At 55.6% G+C, this 21,458-nt stretch overlaps 1 protein-coding gene across 1 annotated transcript in view; it reads left to right on the top strand.

Moving 5' to 3' along the window:
• Positions 1-21,458, top strand: part of LOC122382999 (plexin-B-like) — a 92,157-nt gene that overhangs the window by 26,933 nt on the left and 43,766 nt on the right. The window contains exon 3 of the mRNA XM_043369038.1: positions 19,025-19,198. Within this exon, the coding sequence (XP_043224973.1) occupies positions 19,025-19,198 (174 nt within the window). The remainder of the gene's footprint in view (positions 1-19,024; positions 19,199-21,458) is intronic.

Here is a 21,458-nt window from a genome sequence, read left to right as displayed (position 1 = left end):
AAGTGGTGGTGGTGTGAGTGAAACCGAAGTGGCGAGTGGAGGAAAGGAGAGCGGCGCGCAGCTCACAGTTTTTCACGGTGGCCGGGTCTACTCACTATTCCTATCAATCCTCTGTCATCCTACATAATATGCGTGCCGCGAGGTGTGCTCCTTATGCGCTCTGAGACGGGCGCTGTTGAACGACCCAACATGCATGCCGCGAGGTGTGCACCTTATGCGCTCTGAGACGGGCGCTGTTGAACGACCCAACATGCATGCCGCGGGGTGTGCTCCTTATGCGCTCTGAGACGGGCGCTGTTGAACGACCCAACATGCATGCCGCGAGGTGTGCTCCTTGTGCGCTCTGAGACGGGCGCTGTTGAACCTTGATCCGTAAATTATTCATCCGTGCTTATTTAATTACCGATTAGCTACTTCCCTTCTTCATTATTCGTTCACTGCCTCTATTAATCCTACATCCTCTCACAATTTCCCCCGGCCGCCAACCCGAATGCTGCGAGACGTAACAAACACCATACAGTCCACACAAGAAAGCCAGAGACGTCCGCAACAAGTTGAATGATTCTGCGGTTGGCAAATGAAACGGTTATCAGGGTTTGCACTCTCCACAAGCGCTGTTTTCAATGTGGCCTTCCTTTCGATGATTCTCATGATAGATATAGGTTGCCATCCCAATCAGTGCCGTACATAAATCAATGGTCAAGTCCAAAACATTTCGTGTTATTATTCGAGGAGCGTGAGATCAATCGACCCATTCCATCTAACGTACTAAGCTGACCGCCAGCATAATTGACTTCAGTGAGATCACCAAATGGCATCTTGCAGGTGGAGATATTGTAAATGCGTTTTCGTTGCATCTTTATGTGGCACTGTGTAGTCGGCATCGTCATTGGTTAGTGAATGATAAAAGACCATTTTTCAAGCTAACAGTCCGTAATGCAGTGGTCGGCAGGCCCTCCGGGGTCGTGCCCCAGTTTTCGGGCGCCAGGCAGGGCCATTACCCCCACCCTACCAGACACCATTGCATACACAACCGAGCTCACTGAAATGTCATACCTTTCCGTGACTCTTTGGGTATTTCGGGTTTTATTATGTAAAAACGTCGGATCATTTTTTACCCTTGAGCCGATCATTTTTTTTTATCTGCCATAAAACATGTCATATACATTGACAGAAATAACTGTTGACTTGTTAGGCAGTTGTTTCTTGAGATCATGGAAGGTCATAAAATTTCAATTCTAGAAGGTAGAGCGGGTTCTGAACTTCTGATCTACTCACCCAATGGCCAAGGAAGTTAACCGTCACCCGTATTGGTGTTTTGCCAGCCGCTAATTTATGGGGGGGGGGAGAAATTCGTTGGACCCCTCTTTGTCGTTCGGCCCCTGATCAAGCATAAGCTTCGCGGAAAAAACGAGCGTGTTGCCCGTGACGAGAGGAAGCTGATGATACGCGATTTTAAGGTCCTAGGTCATTGATTGACCTTCCAGGTCGGCTCAATGACCCAAAAAGTCGGAAAATCGAGACCTGTCAGAACTTCGTAAAGTGAGGATGTTATGGAGTTTGTCGGGGTACTGATCACGAATTTTATCTAAGTTTTGATCACAGATGTCTTCGTGCATTTAGGCCAGGTCGGGTCAGGTCAGGTCGACCAATAGGCGTCCTGTCGGGTATTTATAGTAGGCCACTGACAGTTTCGTAACATGTTACGAAGGCACCAAAATTACTTGGTATGTGTTCACTTCAAATGGTTGCGAAATTCTAGCTACAATGTATAAAATTGATAAACCTGTACTGAAAATGTCATCCCGATCGGCCGCTTTTTGCGCGAGTTATTCGCGAAAACCCGAGGAAAAGGGAGGGTCCCCTATAAGTGCGAAGGTTAAAATTGGGTAGCAGCGTCTTCCTATCGTCACGGGTAGCACGTTCATTTTTCTACCGCAAAGCTCCAGTTCAGATTTCAGAGGCCGAGAGGCTGGGGTCCGACCGGCCCCTCCCCGTTTACGTTAGCTGTTATGAAAACGCCAATAGAGGGGCGACGGTCAGCGTTCGATCTTTGAACCCTGAGACCAAATAGGCGTGATGTCTGTCCCATCAAGGGAGACATTAATTCTAAGATAAGGCTTTCTCAGAGGCCCCCATTACCCCCCGCCGAGGGGCTCCATTACCCCCAAAGGGGGCATGCCCCACCATTTGCCGACCCCTGGTAATGAATAAAGGATTCAAAAACATGGTCCCTTAACAATGATCCAGACGTCAAGATTGCTTTCATTAGGTGATGCCAATTCAAATAAAATTGGTTTTAAGTCACTGTATTGATAACGAACAAGGACTTCCATGTAATTACGTATACTTAGTTAATGGAAGGTAAACTCGGTTACCTATAGTACTTATCTGTAGGTATATGCGTCTTTTTGCAATGATCGGCTTATCAAAACGTTACATCATTTGACGTACTTTCCCGAAGAGTTGCCAATATTTGAGCAGATGAGAAGCAGGCTAAACGACGTGACCTGACACATGCAAACAACTTTCTATCACCCGAACCGTTTGGTGCTGCGTTTTAAAATAGCCTAACGTCCACGTAGCGCCCTGCTGTAGTTTCTGGGCTCTTCCATAGTCCCAGGAGTGTAACATGCAACCGGCGCAGGCACTCCCTCCCCTGGAGGAGAGGGGCCGGAAGGAGGGATGACATCAGCCTTTTTTTTTTTTTGCTCCGCCAGCCTAAAGCCAGTCTGGAGCCGGGGGTCATTACATCTGTCAATTTTGGTCAGGAACAAATTTTACGTTAAGCCGGTTTATGTGAACCCGGAAGCAATAGCAACGTGGGAGCCTATCCTTAGTGTGTGTGAGCAAATCTAATGGGGGAACTTACTTTTGCCGAAGTGCCGAAAAAGCCGGAACAAAACACAGATGAAGAAACGGTAACATTTATTTACATCACATATTCATACACTTGTGTAAGGTGTCAGTGTACTGGTGTGGGGTGTATTGGTCAGGGAAAAAGTCCTAAATAACAAAAAACCTGACGCCTATTGCAAAGGGGAAAACCCCGCGCTGAAGCCAAAGAGCGCGGGGAAAAACCCCTACAGTTGTTTAATCTAATGTGTAGGAGGTAAAAGGGAAGGGATAATGACGGCCCCGTGCTGGGGAGGGGCGCCCGGCGACCACAGGCGTAAACACCTTGGCTGCCAGTCGGCGTTGGCTCTCAACGACTCCGCCTTAGCGGGTCGGAGAGCGCAATAGGGGGCCGCCAGTTACACATGCCAGTTACACAGTGCAAGAAACATCAATGGCTAGAGCGCGAGCACACGATGCAATCAAAAGGAGAATGTAAATAAACGACCGGGATTTAGGTTGTACGAGTAAGGAACTGGGCGCCGCGTTACTATCGTCCCCACGGCGCCCACTCATGCCCGTGCTCGGGGTTCCTTTTGTCTCAGTGAGGTGGTTTCTATATGCTGTTAATAAGACGTGCCTCCTGGAGAAAGATAAAAAGCAAATCATGAAGCTCTGGGTGATGGTCGCCAAGGATAGTTGGCAAATCCAGACTGAGGCCATGTGTGGTAATGTGTCTTATAATGTGTCTTCTGTGGTGCTGTAGGCGTGGGCAGTGGAGTATGAAGTGTTGTATTGTGTATCTTGGATGTGTGGGGCAATAGTGACATATTGGAGGTGGTACACGGTCGTATATATGCGAGTGTGTAAGATACGTGTGTCCTAGCCTCAGTCTGGCCAGCACGGTTTCTTTTTGTCTTGTAGGTTGATTTGAAGAAGAGAAATGGGAAATTGATGGTTTAATCGGATAGAGATGTGGATGTTTGATTGTGTCCCAGTCTCTTTGTCGAAGTTGCATAAAGGAGACGTAAATATGGTTGATGAAATCTATAACTGGAAGAGGAAGATGATTTCGAGACGAGAAGAGGAGTCCAGTTTTGGCAAGGTTATCTGCCCGTTCGTTACCTTGGATCCCCATATGTGCGGGGATCCAGAGGATTCTTACTTCTTTCTTTTCTTTCTGTAGAGCAATCAGCTGCTTTTTTATTTTGTATACCAAAGGATGTGTTTCCGTTTTTCTTGTCGTCAAAGTCCTAACAGAGGAAGCCGAGTCTGTGCATATCACTGCTTTCTGAAAATGTTTGCTTGCAATATATTTAAGAGCTGAACTAATCGCTATGTCTGACCTTCTCAGCTGCGCGCGGGGTCGGACCCGGTGTCTGTCTCCGCTCGGAGACCCCAGACGGACGGTCACAGCCGAGCCGCGGCGCTGGGTCACGCCGCTTCATTGAACCGGCTCTCTTCATTGGTGCTCCGAGCTCGGCTCACGATTCATGATCTGCGGTTAAGTGCATGCCAGCAAAAATGAATGGTCCTCAAGTAGTATGTGCGGGTGTCTATTCACAAAATGAACCGCAAAAAGTCTGGATGTATTTCAATGGTTAATTATCTCGGAGGCGGCGTTTCAAAACAGTTGTGGCGTCTCCAGCTGTCGACTGCCGTTCTCAATGCGCTGCTATCCCGATTTCCAGCCCTCGCAATGATGCGCTGAATTCCTTCTCGTTTGCGTTGGCGGTGACTTCGCACCAGACGACCCTCATTGCGAACCTCTCACACAATATTTCACAGCCTACCACACCCTCCATTCCTCTGCCCTTCGATGAAGTCCTCGTGGCCTTCGTCTGGGACTCTGGAGCATCTCCGCCAGTCCCGACCTCTTCTCTGGCCCGCCGCTGACCGACGCGTCGGTCACTGGTTGGCATTCACGTCGCGCTGGGACCGGCGACAGACGATCAGCACCCGTCAGTGGGTCCGATATCGGCGCTGCGCGAGCCGCGACACGGGCCGGCATCATTCATGAACTGTCCCCCGCCGGGCGGCGTTTTCTGCGCGATATGTCCAAGGCTACCGACCGGGCGTGATTTATACCAGTGATCAGATTATGCATGGGATCTTCAGCTTTGGTTTTGAAAAGTTATAGAATAGGAAAGGGACGGTTGAGAGCAGCTAACATTTAGCATGCAGGGAGCGTATAAGACTATAAGATCGAGGGATCGGGGGTTGCGGCACATGGAACTTGTGTATTCAGTATACATGTTTCTGGAGATAAATATGTGAAATCACATCATGTAGACAGTCATGCCCGTATTAAATTTATATGCCTTCATGGCCGTGCCTCATGCCATTATTCATGCCTGCCTTGCATGCTCTTATAACAACTCAGCGCCGAAAAAAAAAAACTATCCAAACTCCTTTTTTCTGTCGAAAACGATTCGAGGGTATCTAAAAGCACACACCAGTCCCGGTCACGTGTCCCGTGGGCCATGTGGAGCGACCCGGGCCGGCCTCCGTGGACGCACCTGGTAGCGCACACACGTCCATCCATTCCCACGGACCGAACCCTGCCTGCCGCAGAAAATGACGCCCATTAATCCCCCTTCCCCGGGACAAAAACTGGCCGCCCTGTCGGCAAGTGGGTCGCCGTGTTTTCTGAGCGGCGGCGCGGGACGTGCGGCCATGCGCCGGCCGTCAGCAGTCGGCTACCCTGCATGCATAACGGCGGCAGCAGCAGCGACTGGCTGACAGGGAGACACGGCACCCCGTTCGGCCATCAGAATACGACGCTGCCGTCAGCCGGAGATGTCGGCGCCGCGGCCGATAGGCATCAGCGCGCCGCGACGAGCGCACGGACCCGGCCGGCGCCGCGGCATGAAGTCATGACACGGCGGTGGGGATGGTGGTGGAGACAACCCGGACCTCTGTCAGCCCCCGGGGCAGAAAGGTCGAAACGAAGGAAATGGATGATAGCGTCGGTTCAGAGATACTGGATGATTTTTACTTTGGTTTCAGTGAATGGCGATAACATGCAGAAATGTTGGAGCATCAATATCCATTGGTTCTGCATCGCATGTCCATCTGTGGACCATCACGGCTATCCATTCAGTCTGCCTTTGTGTCGTTATCATTGATGTCGGTACTTTGGTAGCAGGTTTTGTTATCATCTCCGATCAAATGTCAAGTATTGGTCATGCCTAGCCATCTCAACGTTGTGAAATACGCCTTATGGCGCCATTCAGTAGTGCCAGGGGCGTTCAAGTCGTTCACACTCGTATTATCTGTCGAGAAGGTATATTCCCATGCGTTACAATTGGAGCTCGGCTTTCAGAGCCGCTTATCACCCATCAAGGGACCGCAAGAATGAGAAGGTGGGAACGGTCACAGGGTCGTGGGAGACCAGCTGTTGTGCGTTGACCAGGACCGTGAATTGAGACCGCAGTTGTCCGAAAACAGCCGCAAACGTCGCGAAAATGGCCCCAGACTCGGCGAAAACGACTTCAGGTGTGACTTACGTCATTAAGGGAGAGAGGGACGAAGGGGAGTGGAGGTAAACGGCGAGAGGGGTGTCAGGTGTGTAGGGCGGATGCCAGTTACTACAGCTCCTGACCTTGAGTCGGCGCTAATGACGGTTCCTTCACCTTTTGCCGTCTGCTAGTCCTGATAGGGCGTGGAGTGACGCCCAAACCGGCGCTCGAACCAGTTCTAACAGAGTAGGATAACATCCGTGAAATTGGACCACATTCCAAGGTAATTCGATTACCGGAGACCACTATTTGGGGGCCGTTATCGACATGGGAAAACCATTATCGGCAACCTGAGATTTATTTCAGGCTTTCTATAACCAAACGGTTTATCGCGCCAGCTCTGCCTAGTATAACCATGGGCTGCAGGACCTCGTTCCTTTGGACCCAACGGCCTCGTGACATTGAGATAGTTAGCGCGAGCATATTGCACAGTTCATTCTGCAACTACAGTGTCTGAGGTATCAAATATCCCATCAATCAGATACATGATCGGGTCGAGGCGCTGACAAGTGTTTATTATTAGCCCCACAGAGACATTACGCGGCCATTTGCGGTCGGCACATATGACTGTGTCAACATGACAGATCAATCATCGTGCTGCGATTCAGGGTACAGCGACCTGCAGCCGATTCTGGGAGGTCAATTAATAGCAAACCCAATTGCCCGCGACTCCCAGGGGATCTACGTCCCTCGCGCGAACCGGCTTTGTTCATTGACCGCCTTGAAATCTTTGGTGAATTTAGTATAAGCGAGTAGCAATTATATGGTGTAAATTTTTCTGCAACGACAGCCACAAGTCATTCAATTTGCATTCAGAGGCAATATGCATCATCTATGCAATGCTTTATTAGTTCCGCTTCGAACCACCAATAAACCCGAAATGCTAACCACATCGTATTTTGCATTGATGGAAATTTACGCTAGCCTGTGAGAATACCTCGATTGGATAAATAACTCCCTCGATAATGGCAGTATTTCCCAGAGAGCGTCTGAGGCGGCTCATCATTGTCCAATAACCCAATCACAAGGCGCGGCGATGCATTGCGGCTCTGATTCAGAACAGCCCTTTATTTTATTTATGGCTATGATCGGAGGAACGTTCGGTGCATACAGAGCTGCGCCCGTCTCTTCCTTACGACGCCGCGCGGCGCATAAACGTGTCGGACATGCGAATCACCTGTGGCGGACGCTAATATACTTACAACTGCCGTCACTCGCGCTCACACTGATTTGCGATAGAGCGCGATCGGATTGCGATCGGACGGCGCACGACCGCGCGGAGAGTTATGGAGTGCCTCTGACCGCGCCCGTTCGCCCGTGGAGTGTTACCCCTACTGCGGCCACGCGGCTCAGTGACAGCCGACACGTATATGGGCACTCTGGAGCCGACGAGAAGGTGCTGGGTTGACGAGGAGGTGCTCTTTGCGACCGTTCGAGGTGTCGGATGGACAGGTAGAGCGAACATGCTCTCCGCAGATTTGCATGTTGCTCTACACGACACTGACGACCCGCATAAGGGCAGCGGATGGCGCGTTGGACCGGTCGGCGGCCGCGCCCGGTCGCCAGAGGCGGCCGCTCCCGGGTGGGGAGCGCCGGCTCTTTTCTCTGGTCGGCCGCGCCCGCTCACTGGGGCGCGGAGCTCGACGTGCTCGTGTGTGGGAGTGGCGCTCGATCTCTGAATATTCAGCGGCGCGGAGCGGGGAGCGACACGGTGACGCGTCCGTCACACATCGACGGACGACCGTCGTGATCGCGGATGGGGACAGTCGCCGGCCATCGGTAAAAACGGGGTCCGCGTTCCCACCACCACGCGGCTCGAGGTGATTTCTCCCTGAAGCTCCTCCGGAGACCGTGAGTCCCTTCTCTTGCAGAACGCAACCGTGACGCAAAACACTAACGTGACGCAACCGCGTGTCACTGGGCGGGTCTGCCACAGAACGGGAGGTGCCGTGGGAACATCAGATCGTGTCACGAACAGGCACACTGTGTTTTTCACTCGTCTGCGTCTTAATCCGCGGCTGGAACCATAAATGCCAACTTTGCCGAACGGACATCCATTGTGTGTCAAGCTGCGAAGCCCGGTGAAGCCAGAGGAGTTAAACGTCACACTCCCTGTCCGAAACGTCGTTCACGTGCCCGGGCGCTGAAGGGTCTTTGCATTTAGAACAGGTCTGGTGCTCAGCTCCCGTATGTGCGCGAAGGTTTATGGCCAGTAAACGCTGACGAAGATCTTACGCCATGGTGATTGGTGATGAACGATGATGTATGTCCAACAGGTCTATCATACTTGTGATGCGATGTTTAACATGTGATAATTCTGGATATCAGATTCCAAAACGTCGGCCATAAGTAGTAATCACGGGTGATAGAGCACGGGCGGTCCTATCCGGCCATCTAGCACCTGGAACTGACTCGAAGGTGGCTGGGTCACCTCGCCATGGGCATGTCTCAGACGCTGAGATTAGAGCCGATAGCCGACTGCGTCACGGTCGCCGTCCGGTCAGGGTCGGGGCGGCGGTCGGCGGTCACGTGCCGTGCGTCGATCAGAGTACCGCAGAGCGACCACAGACTCACGCTATCGTAGCGCGCCCGCAGCTCGGCGTCCAATGGACCGAGAGCCGGCGGCTGGCGGCGGCTGTCACACCCGGCGTGTTGTCCGCGTCGAGCCCACTCTCCCGGTCCGCTCAAAAGTCAATCTACGTCGGAAATGTAAGACAGCGGTCGGCCTTTTTTTGCAGAAGCGTCCGACAGAAGCCGCCTCCTCGCTCAGCGCCGAGCCGAGCGGAGTGCTCGCGAGCTCTCCGTATTGGCTGCTGTCTCTCGGAGCCCGTTCAGGCCGCTGTCAGCGCTGCCATTCTCCGCTGCCACTACCTGTTCACCGCGGCGCGCGAGACGGGTCCATTTTCTGCAGCGGACCAGCAGCGCCATTCGGCCTTTGTTGTCGCTGTCAGATGGCGCTCGAACGTGCGTTAGGCCCCCGTTGCCCGCGCCACTATCACCAAGCGTTCGCCTCAGTTGGCTGTCAGCGGCCGAAACCACTCGCGTCGGCTCGTTTGTAGGGTAGGACGGCCCCTAAAAAACGCACCGACGGAGTGATAACGACGAGGTATATGGTCGGGATTAAGGATATGCAGGTTTGACGAATCTCGAAGTCGCATCTATTAAATAGGTGAGGGTGGGTGGGAAACTTCTCGCCCACTCTCTGCTCCACTCGCCGTCCGTCGCAGTCGACGACTGCCGTTCGCGCCTCTCGGCTCTCCTGCCAGCGGCGCGCCCGTTCCTACACTCCCCTTCGCACCACCCCTAGTCAGGGTCTGCCCCGCGTCTGTCGGCGGGGTGATTTATCTATCTCCGACCCCCGTCTCCCTTTGCTCCGGTCACGTTCAGTGGCGCCCGGGCAGGGTCCTAACCTTCCATAGCCGCGTCGCCGCTATGAGTTGATTAGGCCCCCGTTGCCCGCGCCACTATCACCAAGCGTTCGCCTCAGTTGGCTGTCAGCGGCCGAAACCACTCGCGTCGGCTCGTTTGTAGGGTAGGACGGCCCCTAAAAAACGCCAAATACACCCAAGGTGACTAGATTTTACGGGGTGGCTGAGGCTATACGACGGCGGGCCTGATGTGTGTGCATGAGTAGCAGAGGGGCCGAGGCGTCGGCGGCGGACCTGATGCATGTGCATGAGTTGCAGAGTAGCCGAGGCGTCGGCGGCGGACCTGATGTATGTGCGTGATTTGCGGAGTGGCCGGGGCGTTGTCGGCGAACCTGATGTGTGTGCGTGGGTTGCAGAGTAGCCGAGGCGTCGGTGGCGGACCTGTTGTATGTGCAGTGCAGTGTATTGATGTCAACTACGGAAAAACGGAATACCGATACCAAACCAAGTACCAGCCTATGGTTCATTATACCATCAAAATACCGAACACATTAGGAATCAAATACCAAGTACCGAGTTGGTATCAGTATGGTATCGGTATACCGAAAAGTTGTATCCGAGGACATCTCTACTGCAGAGTAGCCGAGGCGTCGGCGGCGGACCTGATGCGTGTGCGTGCCGAGGCGTCGGCGGCGGACCTGATGTATGTGCGGTGCAGAGTAGGACGTCGACTACGGAAAATCGGAATACCGATACCAAACCAAGTACCAACCTAGGGTGCATTATACCAACAAAATACCGAACACATTAGGAATCAAATACCAAGTACCGAGTTGGTATCAGTATGGTATCGGTATACCGAAAGTTGTATCCGAGGACATCTCTACAGCAGAGTAGCCGAGGCGTCGGCGGCGGACCTGATGCGTGTGGGTGCCGAGGCGTCGGCGGCGGACCTGATGCATGTGCGGTGCAGAGTAGGACGTCGACTACGGAAAATCGGAATACCGATACCAAACCAAGTACCAACCTAGGGTGCATTATACCAACAAAATACCGAACACATTAGGAATCAATTAGCAAGTACCGAGTTGGTATCAGTATGGTATCGGTATACCGAAAAGTTATATCCGAGGACATCTCTACTGCAGAGTAGCCGAGGCGTCGGCGGCGGACCTGATGCCTGTGCGTGCCGAGGCGTCGGCGGCGGACCTGATGTATGTGCAGTGCCGAGTAGGACGTCGACTACGGAAAATCGGAATACCGATACCAAACCAAGTACCAACCTAGGGTGCATTATACCAACAAAATACCGAACACATTAGGAATCAAATACCAAGTACCGAGTTGGTATCAGTATGGTATCGGTATACCGAAAGTTGTATCCGAGGACATCTCTACAGCAGCGTAGCCGAGGCGTCGGCGGCGGACCTGATGCGTGTGGGTGCCGAGGCGTCGGCGGCGGACCTGATGCGTGTGGGTGCCGAGGCGTCGGCGGCGGACCTGATGTATGTGCGGCGCAGAGTAGGACGTCGACTACGGAAAGTCGGAATACCGATACCAAACCAAGTACCAACCTAGGGTGCATTATACCAACAAAATACCGAACACATTAGGAATCAATTAGCAAGTACCGAGTTGGTATCAGTATGGTATCGGTATACCGAAAAGTTATATCCGAGGACATCTCTACTGCAGAGTAGCCGAGGCGTCGGCGGCGGACCTGATGCATGTGCGTGCCGAGGCGTCGGCGGCGGACCTGATGTATGTGCGTGCCGAGGCGTCGGCGGCGGACCTGATGCATGTGCATGAGTATGTATGTGCGTGAGTTGCAGAGTAGCCGAGGCGTCGGCAGCGGGCCTGATGTATTTGCAGTGCGGAGTTGCCGGGGCGTCGGACGCATTGCAGTTGCAGAGTAGCCGAGGGGTCGGCGGCGGACCTGATGTGTGTGCATGAGTTGTAGGGTGGCCGGAACCAGGTGTTTTGTGTGTATCGCGTCGCAGGTTGGGGTGCCGCGTTGCACGACCCTTCAAAGCGTGCCTACCAGGCTCCCCGGTTTCCTTTACGATTGCGTGTGCGCTTAATATGCCTCTGAATAGATGCGCGTCAGTCGCCGGGGAAACCATCCTCATGGTGGCGCCGCGTCAGTCGCCGGGCGACCATCCTCGTGGTGTCGCCGCCAAGGAACCGCACTCCGCTGTACGTACCCCCGAGCCGTGCTCGATACGCCTCACCTGCCGTGCCGGCGTTAGTATGCCTGACCATAGAATCCTTGTAGCCGTTGGTACTCCCCACAGCTTCCCTGGCTCCCTTCTCGCTCGCTCTCCGCTCCACTCGCCGGCGGCCATGTCGGCGTTAAGGAGTGCGTGATCGGATAATCCTCGTAGCCGTTGGCACTCCGCACGGATTCCTTAGCTCACTTCTCGCCCACTCTCTGCTCCACTCGCCGTCCGTCGCAGTCGACGACTGCCGTTCGCGCCTCTCGGCTCTCCTGCCAGCGGCGCGCCCGTTCCTACACTCCCCTTCGCACCACCCCTAGTCAGGGTCTGCCCCGCGTCTGTCGGCGGGGTGATTTATCTATCTCCGACCCCCGTCTCCCTTTGCTCCGGTCACGTTCAGTGGCGCCCGGGCAGGGTCCTAACCTTCCATAGCCGCGTCGCCGCTATGAGTTGATTATTTGGAGGGCCGCCGTTTAACGCCCGAGCGCGCCGGAATGGTCGCGCGGTGCGGCTGAATGGCACCGTGCAACCGGGACAAAGCGTACATGGATGACATTGAACGGTGGTCTGTCACTGTCACCCGGGACAAAGGGATGCTAAAGGGCAGGTGTCTTCAGCATTCAGAAGCGAGGTCAATGTCGAGAGCATCCGAGGTTGAATATCGGCCTGATCAGCAGAGTTCTCAGTGTTTTGCTTGGAAATTAGTTTAGTCGAGCTGTAGCTTGGAGACTGAATGTTTCTCCGTTCCTGTCCAGCTGACGTGATGTATATGCCGCAACGGCAGGCATAACTGGTCTGTCATAACATCTATACGTATTCCGATAATCGCCCGCCGCTGGGACGCCCATTTGCTGGTAGCGACTGGTCTGTGATTACAGACTTGATACACACCCGTCTTGTCCAGACCCGGGCCATCTGTCAACACTGACATGGTGCAAACCACCGGATCGATGTTGTGCTTATGATAGGCCCTCATGCGTGTATCGCTGCTCAATCACAGCAGTGCAGCCGCTGCGCTGGGGCCAGCGCTGATGTCTGAGCAACATGATCACTGACGACATCCTGACCTGTCCTCGGTCCGCCGGGCGGCGCAGGTCCTTCTCCGGTCACCGGACCCACTGTTTTCCCGGAAGTTCCCCAACTCCTCCACATTCCTGGGCGCTCTCTCAGACACCTGCTGCCCGTGGGCGGCTCTCCGACACCTCCTCACCCGTCAGCCGCTGATCCGTCCGTCAGACCCGCGCCGGACGCCGCGGCGGGCCCGGCCTTTGAGGCGCGCCTCACACAATGAGCGCCCAGCGGCCGCTCACACCCGGCTCATCTCCGCGGCAGCGCCGCCAGGTGCGGCTCTGTTGTTACCGCCGAGCGGCCCGGTGCCGCCGGCCACATCAGAGCTACGGTCGCCGCAGCGGTGCCGCGATAGAGCGAGGTTCAGACGGGCGCGCAGCTGACAACAGCAGACTCAGCGGGATGCCTCAGCCCGCCGGGCCACACACTGTCTGTGGCCTAAGGCTGAGGTGCTGGCTTCAGTAAGTTGCAGAGGTGGCTGGTGGGACTGTAGTGTGTGACAGAACCAGACAGTGACGAGGTGTGGCGCATAGATCTGGGTAGAGGCGATCTGTTGAATTAGAGAATGTGCCATTCTAATTTCTAAGGATGTCTGCATTGGTCCGGCTAATCGCTGCTTTTACGATCACGATATGTTGACATCACAATGGTCCATGGACACCGCTAGGCTCCATCCAAAGTCACCCATCAGCTTTGAACCCCCACCGCTCATGAATGGATTTTACACACACCGGCCGTAGCTCATCTGGGGAACTTTCTTCCCTCTCCCACGGTTCTCTCAGCGACTTTCGGCAGCCACGTACCGGGTCGCTCCGTTGCATTCCGCCGAGGTTTTGTTACCGGCAGCGTGGCCGGCCGGCGAAAGCTTCTGATAAGCGTTCCGACACGACTGCCGTGCGCACAGCGGTGCGTGACAGCCCTGACGAGCTTGTCCGTACAGCGTGCACAAAGAAAGGCTACGTTACAGATGACAACCGATAAGCAGGCAGCAAAACCCACTGGATGTCATGTTCATGTTCATGTGATGACTTCTTTTATTGAGCGATCGATTGCAATATTCCGTTTATTCTCACAACTCCTTTGCTAGCCATTCAGGCATCCTCAAAATTCATTTAGGCGCTGATATAGTCGACGGGGCTGACTAAAATTGTCTTTAGCGCACTCTCATGAATCAATGGCATCGTTTCATTTCTGTAAGAGGCTCTTCACAAATAAGCCCGCCGTGAATCTCCTCTCGGCTGGAGACCGCAGTGTCATGGTATGCATTCTTCAGACGGCACCGGCGGCACCTAAATCATACCTGGTGGTGGTGGAACACAGGCCACCTCTGTCGCAGCTGACGGCGGGAATGTGACGTCTGCAGTCTCCTCCCTTCCTCCACCGCCCTCCCCACCGGTCACAGCCCGCGGTACAGTGTCCGTCGGCTGTCATCCCAGCCCGGCCCGGCCCGCCAGCAGCACCAGAAAGAGCTCTGTCAGCTGGTCCGCCGCCCGGCTGAGCAGCCCGCCTGGCGCCTGCCTGCATTCCTTCTACTCCGTATCAAACGGGCCACAGATAGGGAACAGGGAACGACCTGTGACGTGACTGCCCACTTGATGACTCAGGTCGCCGTCACCGATAACTCAGACGGGCTTCATATCAGTGAGCTCACAGGTCACTCAGGTTTGATAAACAGGGTAATGCAAACAGTAAACATAGGCCATATAAACGGAAACACTGCAGGAAATGCAGCGCTGATAGGCGCTGTAAACGGGTTCAACAGTGTTTGCTGAGATAACGGATAGTGACGAATTAGAACGTCTGACGATGCAGGCTTGTTTACAGCGTCAGCGATTGCAGACTGTTCAGTCATCGCTACAGTGCAATCAGAACCTATCTTAGGTGAAATGCACACTTCGTGTAGTGGTGCAATGCCAACGCTTTACTTAGTCCACTTTGGCATCCAACATTGTGTTAGGTGCGAGCATTTTAAATGCTGCATGTTTACCATGAAATTATTTCCTACCGAAAGTCGAAATTCTGTAGAAGTTGAGTCCTGCTATTGCTTAGGACGCCCTTGACTCAGTTGACCGAAACATCTGGGCCAAATCTTTCGTCATTGTTAATCAACACATGCACACACTACGTACCACCTCCGGGCGGCTCTGTTTCGGCGCCACGCACCGTGTCCCGGTCCCACGGGTCACCTGGCGGCTCACCGGACCGGCTCCGTCGCGGTGCATACCACGACCTCTCATTAACCGGCCCGACCAGACCGGCATGCGAGCGGAGCACAACAGCAGTGAAAGCGGGCCTGTCGCCGTGCCGACTGCGACCTGTCGCTCCGTCGCGTCCATCACTCTCCGCAGTCTCTGCGTCTCCTCGTCCGTCTCCGTCAGTCGTCTATCCGTCCTCGTCAGTTCTTTGGCCGCGCTCGTCCGTTTCTTGTTCGGCTCGGTGTCTGTCTTCCGTCGGCGTCCTGTTCGTACCATGTCCGACCGATCTCGCTTGTTCGTTTCTCACCCCCTGGCACCATTTCGCGTCCATCTTCGTCGCTCGTGTCTGGCTCTCCGCGTTCGTCGCAGTCGGTCGCTCGCCGCGGCTCTCCCGCCAGCGACCCGAATCTCGAGGAGACGGACCTAGTCTCGCCAGGGTAAACATCCTGGCGCGTCTCTGATGGCAAATTAACCGAGTATTACCCACCTGATTGGACCCAGATGGAGAGATTTCAGCCTCAGAGGCGGCGCTCCGAGGCGCGCGGCGGTGGTGCGGAGAGGTGCACTGCTCGACCTCGCGGAGAGTGCACCCGGGAGCGGGCAGGCCGATCGCTCCCGGCACACGGCGGCAGATTGGATCTGCCATTCACCGGGCATTGCCGCCAGTGCCCGATCAGATCGGACTCGCGTTCGGGTCGATCCAGAACCAGAACATGGCCCACACGGAAAAAGATAACGAAGTGATCGAGTTTGTGGAAGTAAACAGCAGTTTTATTTGATGATGCTGGAGCTAAGGACGTTTTCATGAGTTTTGATTACGGACATAATTTAACATTTTCTGTATAGTTATTTGTCTTTCATATCTCTGTTAATTGATGGTATCAAACCGTATAGATAAAGCCACTTTGCTAGGTCTATCTGCTATCAACCGCCGACCAGTAGGTAACGTTAACGCACTCCGTGACGCATTCATCTAACCACGTTCACTTCATGTGAACTGGTTCTCACTTCCTTTTCCGGGCGCGAGTCACTTCTTTATTGCGAGCTCCCGCCGTCAATTGTCAAACGTCACATCAAATATCCATCTTCATCTGAGTGGCATCGATTGGTGCCATTAAATATCCATCTCCTCCCTAATTGGAAGCGTGGGGCTCAATAACTGGCCGCAACTCCACTGCCGGTATCGGCGGCCGACTACGCGCAGCCCACAGCTCACGAAGCGGCAGCTGTAGGCAGACACCAGGCACACAGCAGACAGCGGGAGCAGACAGCTGCGGGAGAGGCAGAGGTGCGCAGCCGGCGCCACAGCCGCTCCCGGGACCGCCTCAACAGACACGCTGCATTAGCCTTGAGCACGGCGCCGCCGATCGTCCGGCGCCCGCATTGAAGCAGGAGCACCGAGCCGAAACAGGCCGGCCGGGACTACCTCAGGGCGGAGCCGCTTGGATGCCCACCGAAGCAATCAGCCGACTGTGTTCAGACCGTGTGTTGTTACAGCGTGAAATGCAATGAAAATTGCTTGTGATGAGGTCGGGTGGGATGTCCGAGGCTTGTACACAATCCGGTCTCGGGGAGCATCATTTTCAAAGCCGCTGTAGCAGTTTCCTCCGTGGCGTTCCAGGCGACCTGACCCCGATTCCGGGGTCGGAGGTAGACCGGTCGGAGGCTCACAGACCTCCTGTGACGGTAGACCATCGGCATTGTTGTGTCCCGATCGAGCCATGTCGGAGCGGCGCGGCGCCGTAGAAAGCGGCGACGTTGGCGGCGCAGCGGCGGCGACCCAGTGACGCGGTGACCCGGTCACAGTGACCCGCCGCGGGCCGCGCCCGCGACACTGCAGGACGTCGCCGGCCTTTGTCCCCGACTGAGACGCTGGCGGACGGCGACGGTGACGGACGGGCGCGGTCCACGGCGGTATGAAATGGCACGCCCGGTCGGCAATTAACGTGGCAGCCCAGATAGCGAGTGGCAGGTACAGCACGAGCCAGATAGCGGACCATCAGAAGATAGCTAATGGAGCGTGTGAGACGCCCGCGATGTTGATGGTCAGATAGGACAAAGTGGCGTCTGTGACAGTTTTTAAGACGTTTTTGTTGGATGTTTTTTAACATCAGACGTTCAAAGAATCACCTCTCGAGTTGATTACTCTCCTGTAATTAATTGAATGGTCCTTATCACTTCTGCTGATGCATGGATCCACGCCAAACTAATTGACTGATGAGCACATCGTCCAGCGCACCCTCTGAAGGACATTTTGACTGATTGCCGCGCCGGCTCCCTGGGCGGCCGCCGGGCGCGCGGTGCCAACTGGGAGAGGCCCGCGCCAAGTGGCGGCGAGGCCGGCGGAGCTGACACGCGTCCGTCTCGCGGTCGCGGATCGGACACCTGCCCTCCCCGGGTCGGCGCAGCTCCGGTTCGTCGCCATCGGCGCCGTCTGGCGCGTGCCCAGCGCGGTTGAGGAGCTCGGTGCCGTCTCGGTAGCACAGTGGCTGGGCGGGCCAGCGCCGTGACGCGGCGGCTCAGTACGTGCCTGAACTGCACCACCGAGCCGCCATGTGAGCCGCCGTGTCTCGGTGTGTGTATCTTGGACGGGCGGCGCCGCGTCACGAAAGCCACACTCGGCGCCGGGATCAGCGGGGCTCTGTTCCTCCTGTTCTCGGGTGCTGCTCCCATGACGCTCCCCGCAGCGGCCGGGCCGTGCCGGCGGAGCGGCCACCACCGACTCCGCTCAGGTCAGGGTCGGGTGGCTCGCCGACAGCCGGGCTCCCTCAGCGGCGCGGTGGGTCGCCGTTGATCTTGGAACGGGAGGCGCGCGGCGCTCTCTCACAACAGCCGCCGGCGTCGATCGGCGCTCCGATTTACATTGCGGTGTTTGCTCGCGAGGAATAGCTGGGCCACCGGACCGCGCCGCGGGATCCGCCGAGTTGATTTGGGGTGTAATAAAACGGACGCCACCGGCCGGAGGAGCTTTGGAGTCGCCGATGCATTCCATTCAAATTAGGAAGAGTTCCCTGAGCTATACGATCGACGCGTCGATTGCCATTTCAAAACCGTCATCGCGACCACAGACTATTGCCCTTAAGGGTTTCAAAGAAAGGGTGAATTCATATTGCTTTTATGGATTTTTAACTACCCATAGTTGCAACGTTTGGGGCGGGCAATAAAACTCTGCAGCTGGACTGTTGCAGTCGTGTTAGGTTTATAGCTGCTGGAAGCCGGAAGGGAAGTTAACGATCAGTCAAGCGAATGAAGCGAATTCGCGTTATGTCTGCCAGGTCTGCTTAGTCAGAGGACAGTTTTCCAGACGCACTTTTAATGACCTGAGACGGTCGTTAATGCCGTTTTTATGTGCGCTCGTGTCGCGTTATATGGGTCCTGCTCGCCCGAAACTCCATCAAGTTATTTACGTTGGGTGCCGCGTTTCCGAGTGACTGGCCGGAGACACTGAGTCGATCGGAGCCTGAGTCAGAGTCGGCAGTGTGTGTCTGTATACAGGACGAGCCCCTGGGGTTATGCGGCGTTGACGAGCCGCGGAGGGGAGGGACAGTCCCCTGCCCTACCGGGAGCCGCTGCCTAATGTATGCCGCATGCATTGTCGGTCGTAAATGTACGTCTGTGTGCTGTGTACCGGCCAGGCATGCATTATTGATGGCGCCGTGGTATCCGTCCGCGCAGTCGACATCCGTACATGTGCTCCCCGTCTCAGGTTTTACGGAGAAGGCCCGGGTACTCGGAATACCACGAACGCCTCTCAGATGTGTTTTATATCAGCGGCGATAAACTGGGGGATCGGTGTCTTCACCTTCGTTTTCTTGTTTCAGACGACCGGCAACATCTACCATTTCTGCTCGGAGGGTCTGAAGATTTCTGCGGTGCACCCGCTGACGGCCGAGCCGGTGCTGTCCTGGGACCAGCGGGTCACCAGCGTGGCCGTCACCTCCACGGGTCGACACACGGTGGCGCTGCTGGGCACGCAGCAGGGCACACTGAAAAAGGTAAGCACTGAGTGGAAAACTTGCTCTGACGCTGCATTTTGCCCTCCTTGCTTAGCATCTGGATATTGGGAAAAGCCGTCGCCTTTTCACGAAGCATCAGGAACATACGCTGAGCCGAGATTTATTTCACCAGAGTTCACCCGGTAAAATCCACAAAGCGACGTTGCATGGTTTTATGTTGAGGCCACACAGTGCTAGGGCGCAACCCGGAAATGGGTTCCCGAAACCTTTTTAAACTTTTGGTTGGCGTTCAGTAGACTGGGCGATGACCGTGCTGATTCAGCTCAAGTGTTGTCAGATATACGCGTGAAGCCATGTCAAACACGTTCTTCAAATAGGTCATGTTCTGGTTCAGAGGTCAGCAACCATATATCATCTTCGTCATCAGCGGAAGATACTTTTTATCTTTTATCAGAAAAGTGTGCCATTTCGGCTCCGATGATCAATTAATATAGCGTTTTATCATGATCGGGAATATCGGAGCCATGGCCGACTAGTTTCGGTGCCGGCGGCCGCTCGCCGCTGTATCAGATCCAGTGGAGAGTGAACGCTCCATCACAGCTCCGGCCGCCGGGAGAGCGCCCAAGCCGCCCGCTCGTGGAGCTCGTGACGCGCGCTCCACGCAGCCCCCATCAGCCCGGCGCGCCGCGACACTCAGCCGAGTGTTTTGCACAATCCAAGCACCGCCATCGGTGTCCGTCAGCGACTTTCGTCGGCTCATTACCGGCCTTTCAGCGCCGTTAAATTGCAGCCATACGCCGGAGCGATGGGACCGTTTGTGCAATCAGGATGATGTGGAGCGCTCTTTAGGCCGACGATATCTGCGATACATTTGCATAGTTCCACTTTGCATCTGCAAGGTCGCGCTACAGACCAGATGGAATGGAAATGGACCATGCCTTTGTCGTATATTCCCGGTCACGGGAACACAGAATCTGTCCGCAGTCTGCATTTTCCCACTAATCATCACCACTCTGTTCGTGTCTGGCCCAGTGGCCCAGTGTTCCATCACCCTCCCCCTACTCCTTCTCTGCCCTCCGTGCCGCCTCTCTCCCTCGCCTCAGTACTGTCTGGGTGGCGTGTGCCCGCGGCTCCTGCTCGGGGTGGTCGCGTGCCTCGGCGGCCAGCGTGTCTCCCCACCCGGCCACCCAGTGCGTGCCGCCCTCCCCGGTCCGCGTCCGGCGCCCACTCCGGCGACCCTGTCCCCGCTTCCTGCGCAGCGTCGCAGCTAATTAGGCCCGTGTAGATGCCGAGCGTCGCCAGCGACGATGCGTCGGCCGCGCCGATATCGGCACCGTTTGGCAGCGCTGCCGCCGGAGAATTAGCCGGGCGGCTCCGGGCGGCGGCGGCTCTCCACCCGCCCCCGCCCCCGCCCCCATCACGGCCTGGAGCCGGCCTTCCGCCGAGCCGAGCTTGCTGTCTCAGTTGCCGCTGCTAAGGATGAAGCTGCTTTTGAGCGCTAGCTGACAAGTTGAGTATCAGAGTTCAGGCCAAAACGGAGACAGTAGCCCGGGCAACCCAAGGAATGACCCCACACGGGGGCGGCACCGATCGCTGCGTCATGGCGTCATCAACGGCGTCACTGCGGCGTCATCCGGCCGGCTGACGGGCGCCATCGGCGGCGTCACGCTCCGCGGGGGGCCGCGGCCGCCGTGTCTGGTGTGGGTCGGCGGTCGTCACGCCGAGTCTGGTGTCCACGGTCCGGCTCTCCCGCCATCCGCCCCTCCGCCGCCCGCCAGTCGTAAACGGCAGGACACTGTCGTCGGGAAAGGGTCCGCACCGACAGGCGCCTTTACGACGGGCCCCCGGCGCAGCCCTGCGGGGGACGTCGCTCTCCGAGGTGAAAATAAATTGCCAGTGCCGTTCATGACATTTGAAACTTTCCCATTGAAGTCTGGGAAGGAACAATACGGGCGGACAAACGGCAGATTTCACAGCGTTTCATCACGGGTCATGAGTTGCGACTCGCCGTCATTAGCCAAGTTCAGAACTTGACGGAATTCATCGTGGGTGCAGTTCTGTTTGGTAAATATTTAACTTCTCAGAAATTTCGATGAAGTTCTAAATTCGGGTAGTTGCCGAGCTGAGCTATAGGACTCGTCCGGTCGCTGCTATAAGTAACCAGCTGTGTGCAGCTCCTGACCCCTGGGGCAGGACCAGAAGGGGCCCGCAGCGCCTAATGAAACTCTCAGTGACCCGTCGCTAAGGACCCAGACGGCGGGCCGCTCCCGCGGGTTCACGGCGCCGGCAGCCCCTCCCG

This window comes from Amphibalanus amphitrite, unplaced genomic scaffold (genome assembly GCF_019059575.1).
Source record: "Amphibalanus amphitrite isolate SeventyFive unplaced genomic scaffold, NRLGWU_Aamphi_draft 000152F_arrow, whole genome shotgun sequence".
NCBI lineage: Eukaryota > Metazoa > Arthropoda > Thecostraca > Balanomorpha > Balanidae > Amphibalanus > Amphibalanus amphitrite.
This window is presented reverse-complemented; position numbering and strand designations above follow the sequence as displayed.